Source organism: Nipponia nippon, unplaced genomic scaffold (genome assembly GCF_047370975.1).
Source record: "Nipponia nippon isolate SJK-2023a ecotype South Korea unplaced genomic scaffold, ASM4737097v1 scaffold_3, whole genome shotgun sequence".
In the NCBI taxonomy this organism is placed as follows: domain Eukaryota; kingdom Metazoa; phylum Chordata; class Aves; order Pelecaniformes; family Threskiornithidae; genus Nipponia; species Nipponia nippon.
In genome coordinates this window covers 41,001,211-41,019,249 of record NW_028262347.1, presented here as the reverse complement: position 1 = coordinate 41,019,249, position 18,039 = coordinate 41,001,211, and the positions used below count along the sequence as shown (strand labels likewise).

The following is an 18,039-nucleotide window of genomic DNA, read 5'->3' as shown; positions in this document are numbered from 1 at the left end:
CGCTAAATACGTTATGTGCTTCGCTAACAAATACATGAATTTTCCATAACTGTATTATGCAAATACCTTTTCTATGACACGTAGTATTCCTGCTATTAAGCTGTCCTGGTCATCATTTTTTCCGCAGGACGAATGAATGAAAACTCCTTCTTGCTCATATACAACCTAAAACAAAGTGGGTAATGAAATAAAAAACAAGATTTTAGAATTGTTTCTCTCTCCTGTGGTACTCATTATCATTTTGACTCACCTACGTAAGTTGAAGGGAACACCTCTACCTTGTTAGGGGTTTTGTTACCTTTCCTTCCTCCCTACCCCCAAGATCTGAGTCTCTCACTTACTTAAATCAAGAAACAATGGAAAACGGAACTTGTTAAAATTCTTCTAAGCAATATACCGACTACTATTACTTCACCAGTAAATCACAAAAAATGCATTCAATACCTAGTATTTTTTAAATCAGTGGGCAGAGGTTCATATGGAAATACTACATAGCTTTTAAAACATTAAAAGCCTTTCTTACATAGTCTGCCTTTCCCCCACTAGCCATTTAAGCATGTTGAAATTATAACTTTAATTTAAATTAAAAACGGACAGCCCAGTGTACAAAAGATGAACTGCACAGAAATAAAAAACTGCACAGCCTTAGATTAAATAATGGCCCAATCCTACATTCAGGGTGAATGGCAAAGGTTCCTTTTCAAAGGTAGAATATGTGACAGTCAGATAAGAGAGGCTTGTAGGAGTACACACCGCCCACATAACTTTTGTATTTAAGCATTTACAAAACCCTTCACAGTATTCTGATCATGCTCTTAAAAAAAAAAGAAAATCAGAGAATTCTTGTCTGTCAAAATTCAGCAGGCTTTTCAAAGCTACTTGCTATACACACTCTTAAAGGCTCTATAAACAATGTAAACGGGTTCTGTTTCAAACAGCTCTCTAAAAGAAGAGTAAAAGTCCCTAATATACCAAACTTCAATTTTGTGGAAGTGAAACACATCAAACAGTAACAGTAATTTTTTTATAACCATGTTAATTTTCAAACCAAGCTGCAAACACTGCCTTAAGAAATACATTTTTTTTAAGGCAAAGCCTAATAATTCTTAACTAATCAGAGATAGATATTGTATTTCTTTGGTACTAAAATATCAGTATGTCCTTTTCTGAACCTCCTCATTTGTCAGATTTTTAAAATCATCACATTTGCAGTCAGGCGAGTAAACTAAAAGTTTGAGTGTGCAAGCTTAACTAGCCAGATAAGAATACAGAGCTTAAAAACAGCAATAAAATTCAGTTAACTCGTCCTTTCTGTTGTCTATTTACTTCTTAAATTTCTCCTCACTTTACACAAGCAAGAAATTTCTTAAGTGTCCTGTTTAATCACAGAAATATCACTTGGAAGAGACCTCTAGAGGTCACTTAGTATAATGTCCCTCTTGAGGGATTATTAACACCAAGCTGCCTTTCAAATACTGGAATCCTTCTTTCTTCTTCTCTATTACAGCTTCTTCTCTTTTCTATCAAAAAACATCCTCCCTCTATTTCTACCAAATACCTGTTTTTAAATTCAGTCCCTGTTTAAACAAGGCAACTTTGGAATTTATTTAGATTTTACCTTCCCAGCTATTTGGACCTGACCTATCACCACAACTAGTCAGAAGCACGAACCAAAGTGATCAATCACTGGGACAGCTGTTCCAGAAAAAAAAAAAAATAAAAAATATTTGTGTCAGAGTTATACTGGCAGAAGTGTATTTCTGCCACTAATGTTAGTAAGTATCACAAAGTATACTTTCTCAGGTGAGAAAGTATGCAATCTAATAATTGTTTTTATTATTTTCCATCCATTGATCTCTCAGAAGGACAAACGTTTCCTTTCACGGAAAAGAAAACGTGTTCCCAATGCCACAGCTGTCAAGCAACTGAAAAATTCTACGCTGCCCTGCGTAACAGATCCCTCTCCCTGCCCCACGCTCCGCCACAACAGGCGATAAAACTGAAGAAGCGAGAAGATGCTCAGAAGTTTGGAGGGCATCTGTAAAACAGAGGACTTCTCACAGTGCAGCTTATTTCCCTCCTACTGTTACTCGAGAGAAAAACTTCTCCAAGCTTGAAAACCCAGAAGGCCAAGCTATTGTATGTATTCTTATCCAATAGCAGCTGCAATCTTGTATTTATTTTTTCCAACTGTTATCAAGAATTTAATATAAAAACATTGCACTTTTTAAGCTCAGTTATATCATTGAAGAAAAAAAGGTTGAGTCACACAGATGGGACTCTAGAAGGTGCAATAATGTAACTAATTTGAAGAAAGATATGGCATTCATCTTACAAAAAAACATCTAGGAAGTGCTTTAACAGCTTATCCCACTGCAAAGCATTTTGGAAGTTACCATCTTTGAATCATCTGAAATATTGAGCTGCTCTGTTCAGTGTTACTTTGTAAGATAACTACATAACTCACTTTGGATAAGCTGATTTTGAGAATATGATTTTATAGTGGTAGCACCTGAAGATTAGCTACACTGGGCAGCTGTATTTCACACGATGTTCTTAGCACGCTGAAAACTAAAAAATGCTACCAAGTATTCTTACAGCACCTTGCAGTAAAATGTAGTTTGTGATAGATTTTTGTTTTCTGGTATTACAGCACTGGCAAGCTATTAGTCAATTCAAAGAGGGAAAGTAACGTTAAATTACACATACAAGTAATAAGTACTAAGGAAAGTATCAGGTTGAAAGAAAGTATACCAATACTTAGATTTGAATAAAAAAACACCCATCAGTAGACAACCGCTATAACACCGTGTAGCTCAACCCCACACACCACGTGGCCCACAAAGGTATTTGCTCAGTGCCTCCGCAGCCCAACAACCAGGCACACATGGACCTCTTCAGCAGCCAGGAAAACAGACATTTCAAAACCAGGCAACAGCAGCATACCCTGCCACTTGCCTAAACAGCAGGCTACTGCAGAACATGTAAGATGAGTATCTTGAAATAAGATGTGGGAGAACAGACACCAAATGTTGTACGACAATAAGAAGCATCATTAAAATACTAAGGACTTGTGTAAGGTGTGTATTAATAAGCCCATCATGGAAAAAGACAAGTTCATGTTAATAAGTGCACACCACAGGTGACTACGTAAGTCGACACGTCCCTAGGATTATAAATCAAACCCAAAGGTATTCCCTCACCCCAATATTACAATCCTTCCACCCGCCCAGGATGAAACCTGTGCTCTGCACAGTCAACCAACTGGCCATGGAAACAGAACCCCAGGGAAGAAAACCAACATATGTTGATTAGATGCTTGAGGCCAAATAAAGTTGCCCAGGCATGAAAGGCCTAACTACAGATTTAAACAACGGTAGTTTTGTTTTCTTCTATACCTATTTGCAAACAGCTGTTGAACTGTCCACAGAGATGCATGTTCCTCAGGTTTAGATGTTATTACATACGTGAAAGCTACACCCTGCTGATCCCACAACAAAAACACAAATGAAAAAAGAACAGAAGAGTGTTTCTCAAAAGCACACATCAACACAACCAAAGCAAGTGAAGATGTAATGTGACAGGAGCTAAACGACTTTGAAAATTACTTGATTTCAAACAACTTTTCATACTGTCTTATAGCTGTACATACATCAGAATTACTCAAAGGTCTTCAGACATCTTACCAGCTTAAAGCTAGTTCTATGCAAAACAGTTTCCAGATTTATCCATCTATGGTATCCTTAAATTTCTCAAATGCTTCAAATCATAAGCATGACTACCTAAGGAAACTTATCACTGAAAAAGCACTCAGTTGGCAACTTTTTTCTATAAAGAAATGATGGAGAAAGTAGGAAAAAAGAAGTTTGTATGATTTAAGTATCACTTTTTCATAATCTCAAAATTTCAAGTTTGAAATAATATGTACCTGAGAAGCTTATGTTCATAGGTCTCTCCTGCTTCTCAAGCAAGCCCATGCTTGCAGTCTGCCAGCATGACTTACACCACATTTATTCTTCCAGTACTAAAGAATGAAAACTAGACCCATTGCCCATTTGATTCAGAATCCTACCAAAAGCTAAAAATTGATGCATGAGTTTCCAAATACTGCTAAGCCACCTTGACCTGTTCCCCCCCAGATGTTACAGAAGTCAAAGGCAAATTCACAATTCATTCTTATCAGTCATTAAAAGCACTGTGCCGCACAGAGACCACAGCTATTCCATCTCACGTACTGACAGAGGATCTGTAAAAACAGGGAACCACGGCACAAAATGCAGGAAAGCTGCACGAAGGAATAGTTGTCTACCCACCTACTATAAAAAAAACCAAGGGAAGCGGCAGGATGTAGGCTCAGTTTACATGTCATGGCATATGTTAGTTAAGGTTCTGGAAAACTGTTCAAGTATTTATATTCCATGTCCAGCAGAAAATAACTTTCTGAAGTCCCACAGTTGTCCCAGTAATATTTTCTGAGAAATAAATGGTATCATTCTTAATACTGTAAGGACACAGCACGGACAGTTCATATCTCCAGCTTATTATGCTGCTTACAATGAGCAGTCAACAGGCAATGTTTGTAGCTTTTTATTGCCAGGGACATACATCAGCAGAAGGCCTTCAGCATACCACATCAACAAATACAATATATGCCAGAACACAAGCAAAGTTTTGGGATTAAATGCTTGCCATTTTATGGCAATTTACATCCCTGCGCTACCAGCTAGTGAAAGACAACACTGCACCCAAAGACAATGCGGTGTAGGCAACAAAAAAGAAGAGCGAAGATCGGGGCTATCATGGAACAGTGTAGTCCTGCTCTCCTCACCCATGTACTTCCCACCCTGCCTGTGCTGTGCACATAAGCACTAGCTGATGTCATGTGCACTGATCATTCATACCTTATACTCTTGCTCTTACCTCTGTCACACACCAACAATCTGCCAAATGCAGGACATCTGGGGGAATGGAGAAGCACTGCAACTCTCCCAGCTAGTTAGCTAGTCCCATCTTCCAGACACTTCATACTCTCTCACCGTGTTCTTATCCAACTCACTCTCCTTTTCTGCCAGAGAGTACAGCTCGGGGCCAGCATCGCTCTGCCAAGATGCCATCTAGCTTCTCATGACGGACACAGCTTGCAGCACTTACACAGTGAATCAGCCACTGCTCTGGGGTCATTAAGTAATTATGGCACTGTGCAAATCCTGATTCTAACAACTTTTCAATAGCAGTCGCTTCATTTTTGCCTCATATTAGAGAATCAGGTAAAGGACCCCACTGTGGCTTCAACAGCTGAAGCAGCAAGCAGGCGTGCTCATAAGAAAGTGACTGACTAAGAAAGTCTGAATGATCCACAAACTACAAATTAAGGAAAAATGGATCTGTCTGCAAACATTAACAGCAGATACAGCAGCTGCACAGCATCTTATTTTCAGATTCTGAGAGAAGGTAAACAGAGCAAAAGTAAGGTCAATAAAATTAATTCAATTTAGACAATGGTTGTCCTGAGAGACCTTACATCCACAGAAGAAAGTATCTTAGTTTAGAGCTATGCTTTAAGTTAGAAGAAATATAACTCAATTTAAAAATCTGCATTATGCTGCTTTAATTTTCATCTCCCTCCTTGCAATAGCTGAGGTTTTCCCAGAGCTTATTCACACATACACTGCTAAACTGTTACTGGGCAAGTCAAAGTACCTACTAAATCAATAGTTTGCTTTCAGTGACAGATACCAGCACATTTGAGTGCTCTGCAAAGCATCAAGCTAACACTACTTGACCAACACAATCTCCTGCTCCACAGAAGATATCCTACAACTTCTGGCATTTGAATTTTAATAAAAATGTAAAGCCATACCCTTATATGTCTTTTGTTTCCTGAACCTATGGCTCAACCTTTTTCTTAAGACAGCAAAATTTCACGCCCTGCTAGTCTTAAAAGAGTAGAAGTCTTACAAACACCACGTTTCTAAGCGGGGAACAAAAAAAATCCCACAAATATTGTTCATGTTGTGACAAATATGAAAAAGCTTGCAACACCAGGAACCACATATCATAAGAAAGGTTTCCTTCTTGACAACAGCAAGTTTTTCAAGTTCTGCCGTAGGTGCACTGAAAATTTCTTGAACCACACAAAGTATTTCTGCTACTTATGCAACAATAGTGGGATATCAATGAAAACACAAGTCTATTCAGGGTACCAAGAGGTCATAACACACTGTTTCTGCTGTGAACACTTCTGCAAGAGAAATCCTTAATGAACAGAAAACAAAGAATATACAGAAATTTCAGAATTATCAGTGAACTGCTTTACATTCAAGCATAATGAAACCTTAACTAAATTCAAAAGAGGCAAAGGGAGGTAAAGGCTTCTGTTCACAAAGAAAACCTATTAAGTACAATATATTCAGAAAGGATTATGATTCTACACATAGTAAATGATAAAGGTTGAAAAAGTTATAATGAAGATTTTAAATCAACTGCTTAATAAAATGCCACAACAATGTATAGCATAGGAGTCCCTGTGCCCCCAAATTTAACTAGTAGAAGGTGCAGCAAGACACCGCCTACACCACCACATATATATACACATCTAAAATAATCCACTATATCTGTGCCAATAAACTACCTGAAGAATGCAAAGCTAATTTTAACAGACCGTATTTTAAATCTCTTTGCTGGTCCTAGCTGTAACAAAAAAAAACCCTCAACAGCAAACACACACACACACACACACACACACACCCCCAACACTACAGTGATACAAAAATTCACGGATGCTTCTCCTCACAGTCCGAATCTCCCCAAGGGAGAAACGGAGTATTCAGAGAGTCCCTGAAATGAGACTCAATAGCAATGAAGTTACTATTACGCAGGTATCCTTTATTGCAGCGCTAGGCAGCACTGGGGATTCTCCACCATAAGTGCGTCAACGAGTTAATGAACTTTTAGAGAATATATACTATACAATCATACATATTCATAGGATTTCCGGGAACTTATTAACATATGCAAATGTCCGAGCCGCATGCGCAGTCGTCTCTCGTAGTGGTCTTCAAGTGGTCTTTGGGGGTCTTCAGATGAAGGCTCGTAGTCTTCTTCACTGTGTTCACTGACTGACCTTTGCTTCTGGGCAAACTCAGTCCTAGGATCACATAAACAGTGTCCTTCAAGGCTGCTGTTGTCATTCTTTTTGTGACTTCGTATTTTCGGTGCACTTGTTCTCCTAAGGCCCAGTTGTCTGAGATGGGATTATCCCGGAGCCCCCTTATCTTACAACCATTCTAACTACTCTCTAAATCACAAAGGCCTTTCTTTTGTTTAGTTAAGTGACTAAGATATTTAAAATATCCTCCTTGCCCCTAGGCTTTAGTTCTTTCAGGAGGCATTTTGATGCAGTGGCTTTGTCTATTTTGGCTTTAACCCTTTCAACAGCACTTACAACGTCGTTTAGTAGCAGCTACAAGTGCTACTCGAACACTTCTGGTTGCTGAACTGGCCAAACATCTGAGCTTAAACCTGAAGTTCAGATGTTTGGCCAGTTAAAGCTCGGAAGCTTTAACTTCAAGAGCAAGGGCACAAGCAAGTGAAAAATAACTTCTCTGACAGCCCATGTGCCAATTGGTAATTTGAGAAAGATCTAACAGCCCATGTGCTGAAGATACTCTGAACTCCAAGAGCATGAAACAAAAATCATTACTGTCTTTAAACCAGCTGTAATAATAGCCTATACACGTACAGACTAAAATTGAAGTTTGTGCTTCTCCCCATACACAGCTTTTTACCTCATTTTCTAATGTGGTTTTCTGTTAATAAGGGCGAGTCCAGAGTCGGCTCTCTGAAAACAAACTGCTATTTGCTAAGCAACAAAATGAGAGAAAATATACCTGCTTTCATGTATAAAGTCAAAAGCACTAAAAACTAAGACCTTACTGCCAAGTTACTTGCAGAAAAAAAAGGCAACTCTAAGAAAGGGCAAAAAAATGAAGCTCATATTGTTCTAGTGCAGATGGTCATTAATAAAGAATGAGTCATGACTCCAGAACTCAACAGCATTAATTTAAGTTTTCTGGAACAGAGTTAACCGTATGGAGAAAAACACTGAAGAGAACCTTCTGAGATACAAAACAGTGAGAAAAAACAAGAAGGACAAAAATCCAAGTAGTACATACAGTTACATGAAGTAACCAAATTTATAATTCATATCCCACTAATGTATGGAGCAGAAACCAGAGACAATATGAAATAGTCGAGTTGTGAATCCGCTGATATCAATGATGTCTGGGAAATAAAAAAAAAAAATGTGATAGAGAAGGGGAAAGCAAAAATATAATAGAAACCACAACCTTATAAGGTTTGCTGAAACAAGATTTCATGAAAGCTGAGACAATGCAGGCTATCCCAGCTGCTTAATATATTGCCGTGCGCATTCCATGGGAATTACTTTGCGTAATATTCTGCAGAAAAGAACATATACATAAAATATATTACTTTCATGTGATAAGATCTGCCAAATGAGACTATAGAACCCCACAAACTAATGCCTACTACTCTGTGAGAGATCTACCACCTGAAACACCTGATTACAATACTGCACAGCCAGAAGGAAAAGTATAATTAATTTAGGAAACTCATAGCTTGGAAACACACCAAAGTGCAAAATGCCTTAAGTGAGAATGTTGGGTCTGTACCAACTTACACTGTGTTTATTCCACCTGGAGTGAAGTTTGTGAGACCTTCTAAAACCCTGCTGCCATCCAAAGGAACAATTTGTGATCCAATGTGCTCCCTAGACCAACAGAAAGCTAACCCAGCCAAAATAAGCAAGCACAGTTTTTTGTATTATTTCAGCTTGCTAAATCAAATCACTGAGAGATCAAATGAGTACAGTATCCACGCAAGCAGAAGTGCAACACACAGGTGGGGAGATCTAGAGAAGGATGGAACTGCTCCTACTGGGCACAGCGAAACTTCAAACCAGCCCAGTTACTTCATGAAGTTTGAGAAAACACAACTGTCGTTTTTTTCTCTGTATCAAAAGAGAGACGGCAAAGAATGTTACTGAACTAGAAGTTGCATTAACAGGTTGCATTACACTTGTGGACGTGGAATAACTGAAATGGAATTTTGCAATGTCTTAGAGATTTAGTCTCAAGCAAACAGACTTTTTTTTTTTAAAAAAAACAACGAATACATAGCAAATTTACAAACACCTAATCCACAGTAGTTTCAGCATCTCATATAAACTATAATAATACAGCTGCTTTCAGGAAAAACTTCCCGAACATGATACCGATTAAAAAAAAAAAGCTGCAAAATGAAAATATTTACCATCATCCAATAAACTGCTGGACTGAGGTTAAAATGGACTAAAACCAGAAGACTAGTTTTTCTCTGTATACATGAAAACTGGATGTGCATAGCTAGAAACAGCTGGGAGGACAGGATGGCTATCTTTACAGCACCTTTACAGCGGTAAAAAACTTTATTTTTAAGTTGTTACAACTCCTTCTGGACAAACTGCCTGCTCCACCGGTTCTGGTTGAAACAGTTATGGTAAACTGGCACAAGCGAGATCTCTGCTGAATTTTCCTGCTAGCTAAATGCACTCCTCAGCACCCTCCGAGAAGCACAGACATGGCTAATTACATACGTTCTCTTATGTCAAGATCAGCACGAGCTGAAATAATCATTTGCTGCTATATGCTGGCGAAGTGAAACTGAAGACTATCACACTCTAACCCCGGCTACATACAGTCAGACACGACACCGAGATTTTAAATCCTAGATAAAGGACCCACGTGCTCAGGAGCCCGGCATTACAAAGTAACACTTCTAGAAGACAGTCATGGAATAAAAATATTTCTACAATAAAACCATACGGACAGAACTCCGATCCGTTGGTAGGGGAGGAGGGAGGCAGAGATGGCTGCCAATACCGTCCCCCCTGTGACCTCAAACCAGGACAGACACTTGAACCCTTATCATGCTCTACTGTTTCATTCAAGAACACTCGGCACGAATCGGCGGCATGTAAAAATCTTTACGTTACCGAATTATCCGACTGACAAGGGTTTGTAGCCAGCCCGGGGCAGGCACCCACGCCCTACCAGGGCGCAGGCCAGGAGAAAGGCCAGTAACGTCTACGAGCACCTCGGGGACACGCGGCCACGCAGACGGGACAAGCCTCCTTCCTCCAGCTCAGCCTCAGAGCCTGCTCCGCGGAGGCCAACCCCCGGCCCCGGGGCTGCCCGCCTCCAGCGGAGAGCGGCCTCTTCCTACACGCAGCCCGTAGGCGAGCTGGGGCGGCGTGGGACGCGGTCCGGTCCGGCCCAGGCCGGTCCGGGCGGGAGGCGCCGCGACGTGCCGCCACACCCGCCCGGGGGAGGGCCAAATTCCCACCCGCCGGCTGCGACCCCCTGCCGCGCCCGGCGCCGGGCGGCGCAGAGGGCCCGCGGCCTCCTGCTACCGCCAGGCCCGTCCGAGGACGCGACCGCCCGTGTCCGCAGGGCCCCGTGAGGAGACCCCGCGCCCGCGCAACGCGGGGAGGAAAGGCCCCCGCCCGGCCACGCAGGGGCCCGGCCGCCCCCTCCCGCGGCTCCCGCCAGCCGGGGCGACCCCAGCGCCGGACACGGCGGGGCCGCCGAGGGGAGAGGACGGCAGCCATGGCAGCCACCGCCGCCCGCGGAGGCCCCCGCGCCCAGCCCGCCCCCGTTACCTTGCCGCTCGGAGGCGCCGCCATGTTGCCCTACGAGTGTTTATGATGACGTTGCGCTCTTCACGTGCTTCCCCCGCCGCGCCACAACAACCCCCGTCAGCCCCTCCGCGGCCGGCGGGCGGCGCAGGCGCACTGGGGCGGCGACGCCCCCGCCCGGCCAGGGAAAGGCGCGATGGCGACGGGCGGAACGGCCGGCACCGGCTGGGGGGCGGGGCTCCGGCCGCGGGGGGCGGGGCCAGGCGGAAGAGCCCCGCCCCTACCGCGCGGGGGCTTCCGCGGGCGGCGGCGGGCGCTCCGAGGAGAAGATGGCGGGTTTCGCCCTCTTTTGCAAGGGCCGCGCTCTTTTTCCTTGGTCTCTTCGCTCATTTTGAATCCCCCCCCGCGCAGCTCCCTGCGAGACTGGCCGGTGCCCAGCCGCGGGGAAGCGGCTTGCCCCAGGGCCGGGCGGGCAGGCCCCGCGGCCCGTCGCTGGCCCGCCCTTGGCTGGGCGTCGCGCTGCCCGGTATCGCCCCGCATAGGTTTAAAAGGGGGTTGCGGGGGTGAGGAGACGGCGAAGGGCGAGGCAGCAGTGAAACGTTTGTGCAGCAGGGGGACCACAGAACAGCCAGCGCGCCTGCGGGGAGAGCGACTGAGGCAGTAAGGAGAAAAGGGGGGATTTTTTTCCTCACTCTCAAAAGCATTTTCTGAGCCGCCTGAGACTGTAATTGCAATTTGAAGACTGTTGAAAATTTGATAGAAAACGCACATCGTATTCTCTCTAGTTGTTTTATTTCTCTTCCCCCTGTGGCACGATGTATGAACATCAAGGAAATACTGGCCCATAGGCACCATTAAGCTGCCCTCATACCCATGGGCCGGATTTTTATTGTTAGTGAAAAATACACCACTTTCAAGACGATGGCTTTCAACACATAACACATTCATATTCATCACAGGATAAAGCCAAATCTTAATTACAATCTCATCAATGTTAGCAAATATTCAGCATTCATATGTGCACAGGTTTATAAAGTCTGAAAGAATTCTCCTGTGGATGTCAACAGGTTTCGATTGGTCTTCTGTGCCTGGAAAAGCATACAATGCATGGTACTACTTAAATATAAAAACAATTAGCTTTCACTTAGTGTCTGCAACATTTGATCCTGCTGAGAGCCATAAATAAAAATGGTTTTGAAGACATTTGTTATATTCCAACACCTTATCATAAAATATTTTGAGCAAGTAGTATGTCCCCCAAATATTGTTTATTTGAAACAGATGAATGAGATGCTCACAGGGAAGCGACTTGTTACTCTGAAGGAGCAAAGGTAATTTGGTCTTTTTTGTCTCATAAAATGGCATAAATTGCTTCTGACTTCTCAAAAACTCATTTGGCTAGATTAACACCCATACTGTACTTTTTACCATGGGAAACCAGATTTGCTAAGTCTCAATACAAATACTGATTTGCTTCAAAGTTGTGAGAGCCTGTTGTGACTCTCTGTGTATAAATATGCATAAAGATGAGAAAATAAAATAAAACTGCAGTGAGAACACAAGTCCTTGTAGTAATATCTAAGTCTGGGAAGCTGTATGGGCGTAGCAAAAATGGACAGCATAGCTACGGTGGTCCCTTTCTTTGAATTTAGTAAGAACACAATTGAGTGTTAAGGGGAATACAAGGAATAAGGCTACACATTGGAAATGCATCACCATGAATGAATTGCTTTGAGAGGTTAAATTGCCATTTGCTGTCTTCCATACCCGCGCTGGTTTCATCTCATTTGTTCTCCCATGCGTTCATTTTCATCCTTTCCCTTTCTTATCACTTTCCTTTCTTTCTTTCTCCTTGCAATATAATCGTAGTTTAGTTACACACCCATGTGTAATCCTATTCCTCTCTCCACTTCTTTTTCATCTCTCAGCTCCCTGAAGTCTGCAGTGAACACTGCGAAATCCTTCCCTTAGCTCCGTTGCATACTCTCATTCTGGCACTCCATTGAAACTGCTTTGTCAAGGTTTCTTTCAAAGTTCCTTTCCTAGGAGAAGCTCAGAATTCAGATTCCCATCTCGGCTTCGTTAGCCTATGTCACAATCTACAACAGACTCCTTGAAGTCTGCCCTCTTCACCAGTATGACTGCCATCTTCTAGTTTTCCTGTCTCTTGGACTTGATCATTAGCATATTCAATCAAAGCCTCCCTCTCTTTGTAGGTAATTGTGTCAATAAATATATATTTATCTCATGACTCACTGCTTTATTTTTACTACAGCCATTAATCCTGATCCAAATTAAAATCTTTTTTTATCATCTGCAGGCAGCTAACGGACAAGATGATTTTCTCCTCCTCCAGACTCTCTTGGCACCCATCTCTCTCTTCAATATCAATACCCATCTGTCTCCAAGGCCTACAGCTTGGTTGATGCCTTAGTCTTAGAGATCTCTCTGGATTCTCTTTCACATTATAGCTAGCTCCCTTGCAGACTTCTTTCTTGTACAGAAGCTCCAAAGCATAGCTTTTCCTGTCTATCCACACAGCTAAACATTTTTTTTCTTGTAACATTCTGTTTGCTGACACTGACCAACACCATTTTGATCTGTTTGGACTCCTGCAGAACGCTTTGCAAGGGTCATTCATCTAGCCCATATCACTTTAACCCTCTCATCTAGCTCCTTCTGTCCATCTACCAACTCTTACCCTTCTCTAGGGCCCAATATAAAATGCCCTTCCTCATTTTAAGGAAGATTACCTCCCACTCTCACTCACTGCCAAAGATTCAGCTTCCACATCAGGTCAACTCAGTGCTAGACTTTGCCTATTTGTAAAATTTGCATGCAAGAAGTTGTGTGGAAGGCTTTTTCCTCAAGCTGACCTTTCTGCAGGGCAAAAACTCCCTTAGAAGTGCACCAAGCTGTCTCATTATTATTCTTTAAATCCTGTCCTCCCTTTTGCTAGAAAATGTATCCCAAAGACTGATATCAAGTAGATGGTTGATGAACTGAAACCACCACTGATGGTGCTGACCACTACACTGTCTCATTGTTTCCTTGTCTGTTCTGTGTGTCTGCATCCATGTGTTGTTTCTTACCTATTCTTTGATTGGCAGTAGGACTGGACAGAGTCCTTATTTTTCATATGATCATAAAATAATTATTTCGGTTGGAAGGAACTTTTGTATGTCATCTGGTCCACCTCACTACTCAAAGCAGGACAAATTTAGTAGTTGGGTCAGATTGTTCAGGGTCACTTTTGCTTTGCGACAAGAGTGTATGACCTCTTGGCAGACTCAGAAACACAACTGCAGAGGCACCCTGCAGTCAGCTGTGAAGCATGATTCTCAGCTGAAGGACCGAAAGAGGGACCAAAACCAGTGCATGGGAGTTAGAGACATGCTCAGTGTGACACACTTACAGAAGATCCTGCTCTGAACAAGACAAGTGTTTTCCATTTTCTCCACTGAGGATGATTGAAAAATCTTGTTTATTCCTGACTCAAATGAGGGTTAGTGGCTGCTTTCAACAAATCTGGTCGTTTAAGGGAAAGCCAGTTCAAGAGACTGCTATTCAAATTCACTTATTACCTGAGTTAGAGACCAAGCTAAAGAATCTAGCACAGTAGGATCTTGTTCCTTTATGAGATTTTTAAGGTACTACAGTACTACTATTACTACTACTACTACTACTACTACTACTACTACTACTACTACTACTACAACAAGTTTCTTCTTTCAGTGTTTTCATCCCATGCTAATTAACAGTTAATTACAGTGTCTCTGTAGGCTCACTGAATGCTAACCTGTGCTCCTCTGTGCATTTTCCCTTAAGCTTCCAGCATTCCTGTATTCATTTGTACGGTCACTCAATGAGAACAGAAACTGAGTGGGAACTGGAGAATACTAAGGTGCAGACTCCATGTGAGATGTGAGCAGTGTGGAACAGATCCTGTACATCTCTTGTGAGGGGAGAAGGGGTTTAATACAATGGGTTTATATATCTATACACAAAATCAGAGTTGCTTTGCCAAACATGGAACTACAACTGTAAATAACGGCAAAAGTGCTCTTCAGAAGAAGGATGGGAGAAAAGGATCACTTAGCAGGGGACAGACTAACACAGAGAAACTGAGAATAAATTTTTGAGAGACAGAGATGTGAAAATATCCAGGAAATGATGAATTCTTTCTAGACCGATTTTCTTAAACATACTGTCCTGGTTTTGGCTGTTAAGAGTTGATTTAATCTAGATAAAGATTATTTAGTTTCTAAGGACTGGTTATTGTTGCCAGACCTGTGCTAGGTAATCAGTGTTTGTACTAGGGTGTTGTAGCTCAAAACCTGACCAAAGGGACATAACTACTTTCCATTATTTCCTAAGCAAAGCAGGAGCTAGGGCTTTGGAGACTAGACTTGGAGAAGACAAGAGGTATAAGAAAGGTACAATTTTGAAAAATCATTGACCAGCAAACACTTGAACATCCCTGAAGCTCAATGGAGCCTGAATGCTTACAGAAGCATCATGGAGTTCTGGATAAGCCTTGAGCAAAAAACATGGGAAAACAATGACCTGACTAAAACCCTAGCCTTAAAACGTTCCTGATCTTTGGATCTAGAATTGTGCCCAGCCCTACTCAACATGCAGTTCAAAAGGAAGATATTAGAATGAAGAAGCTCCTTCAATCTTCAAATATAGACTTTAAAATGTACATGCAGATCATTTTGCAAATATACAGGTACACGGCAAAAGCAACATGTAAGTAATTCTGAAAAACAGCTGTACAGAGAAACGTTGTATGCCAATGGAAGAATGGTTAGAAACATAACATATTTATCTTTATTTAAAGATACTTTAAATCTTTGATTCTTGGGAATTTCCCAAGAAGCACCATAACAGAGGAAAAGATAGCCTTCAAAGGCTGTGAAACAAGCCCAAATGAAAAGCTTCCACTCGTGTTGTGCAACCAGAACAGGGAGTAGCACAGCATTACCTGAAGGAGCTGTCAACTAAGTAAAGAATTAAAAGCTAAATCCCATTTGTATTACTGCTGGGCATCAGTTAATGCTTACATTTCCGAAGTTAATAACATTTTGTTGGAAAACATCACAGGACTATATGGTACCAGAGTATATGTGTAAAGTCATTGGAAGAGTGCCATTCATACAGGGCAAGGGACTAATCTTCAGCTTGTCATCTATTTAAAGCATTAAAATTCAATACATTTGTTTCTTATCTGGCCTTAGGACCACTCCAGTCCTTGGGAATCATCCATTACTCCCAAACACAGCTTGGTATCAGTCCCACTGAATTGCAACCCTGAGTTTGAAATGAATCCTCTACTAAGTGATACTTCTCACACAACCACCAGGCTTGTTCTTTCTGTTTCCCAGAGAAGTCTTCTCTCAGAGATGCCTTAAAGTCAAGCTTGAGACTTTTCAGGCTTAGCATTGAGACTTTACTTTCTTTTGAGGGAGATGCGTTCAATGCAGCTCCCTTCTCCTTCCACCAGACATAGGAAAGGAGTTTCTGCTCTAAGTTTCTTTGGTGAATGATCAACAGGTCCCACAGGACTCTTCCTGGGTTTCCTGTCCTGCCATGCTGCTCTCCATGTCCCAGTCACCACTTGCCTCACTGTCAAGAAGGCAGGAGTGTTTCAGAGAGCTCTCAGTCCCACAGAACAATTTACTCCATGAGACATATGACCACTTTCTAGCTAGTTGCGCAATCTACCAGACATCCCTCTTGGGCCCTTCTTCCTTGTTCTTTTGCAAACTATCATTGCATAACAAGCATATCGTTATTCAAGATGGAGAGCAAAATGACTCTTTGCTATCAGGTTGTAATATCCCGGGATCACAGAAAGGTTGAGGTTGGCAGGGACCTTTAGAGATCATCTAGTCTAACCTTCCTGCCCAGAGCAGATTGCAAATCAGATTGCAGAGCAGAACAGATCACATTGTTCAGGGCCTTGTCCAGTTAGGTTTTGAGTACCTCCAAGGACAGACACACCACAACTTTCCAGGGCAAGCTGTTCCAGTGTTTGGCTACCCTTAGAGTGAAAAAGATTTTTCTTATGCTTAAATGGAATTTCTTGTATTTCAATGTGTCCATTTCATCTTGTCCTTTCACTGGACACCACTGAGAAAGTCCAGCTCCACCTTCTTTACTCCCTCTCATAATGTATTTTTAAATGTTCACAAGATGTCCTGAGCCTTCTTGAGACTGAACAGTCCCACCTCTGTCAGCCTCTCTTCGTATGACAGATGGTCCAGTCTCCTAATTATCTTTGATAGCCCTTCACAGGCCTCGCTCCAGGATGTCCATGTCTCTCTTGCACTGGCGAGCCCAGCGCTAGCCCCAGCACTCCGTAAGTCTCTCACCAGGGCTGAGGGGAAGGATCACCTGCCTCAGCCTGCTGGCAATGCTCTTCCTGATGCAGACCAGGATGCCGTTGGCCTTCTTTGCTGGTTCATAGCCAACTCGTTGTACATCATGACACTCAGATCCTTCTCTGCAAAGCTGCTTTCCAGTCAGTCAGTCCCCAGCCTGCAATGGTGCATTACGTTATTTCAGTTTACAAACCTGAATGACGCACAACACCAAGTTCCACAGGCTGGCATAGTGCCAGCAGGTTCCTCTCCCTTCTCCATAAGCCCATTAAGAAGACGATGGGGCAGTCTGTAGCTCTCTGCTAAAGTCCAACCCTTCGCATGCTACACAGATGGGAATCTAAGGAGGGTATCTTCAGCTCGGTGGTTCATTCTTCATTGGATTTTAAGTAGCCATCTGCTCTAATAAGGAATCTTCTGCCACATAAAGGCAGTTAGAGCACCCCAGCCAGCACTGGCTGCACAGCCAGAAAATGTTCCTGGCTTTCCTGGGGTTTCTGTTGCTGTCACAGCTGCAACGTAGCTATTATTGCTATGCCAAGAGCTGCAGCAGCTGCTATTGTTGTTGTTGTTCACACAGCGATTTCAGCAGAGTTCCAAGATCCATTCCTGTATTCAGAAGTGTCAGCTGCCCACATGCACAACCACATGAAAACCTGGCGCGCACAGGACAAGTGCAGATTCTGTCAAGTCTTTCCATCACAGGCTTAATTTGTAAAAACAAAAACCCCACAGCAGAGAAACAAACAGTGCCAAAGTTATCTTTCCCTTTGACCTTTTTTTCTGCTCACAGGAAATGGATATATTCCAAGCCTTACTTTGACAGATGCAACCAACAATTTTTCCAGGCTACTCCAGATTGTCATGGATCACAAGCAGACTGTAAATGGGGTGCTGTCACAGACTCTGGGTGCAGCAGGACACCCAGGAGGAAGCTGCAGACCAGGCTTCTCTTGA

At 42.5% G+C, this 18,039-nt stretch overlaps 1 protein-coding gene across 1 annotated transcript in view; it reads right to left on the bottom strand.

Moving 5' to 3' along the window:
* The window catches only part of TBC1D15 (TBC1 domain family member 15), a 36,932-nt gene extending 26,053 nt beyond the window's left edge, over positions 1-10,879 (bottom strand). Inside the window, exons 1-2 of the mRNA XM_087767961.1 lie at positions 10,721-10,879; positions 67-165 (exon numbers count right to left, since the gene is read on the bottom strand). Of these exons, the coding sequence (XP_087624087.1) occupies positions 67-165; positions 10,721-10,744 (123 nt within the window). The 5' untranslated portion in view covers positions 10,745-10,879. The remainder of the gene's footprint in view (positions 1-66; positions 166-10,720) is intronic.
* Positions 10,880-18,039: the final 7,160 nt, after the last annotated feature.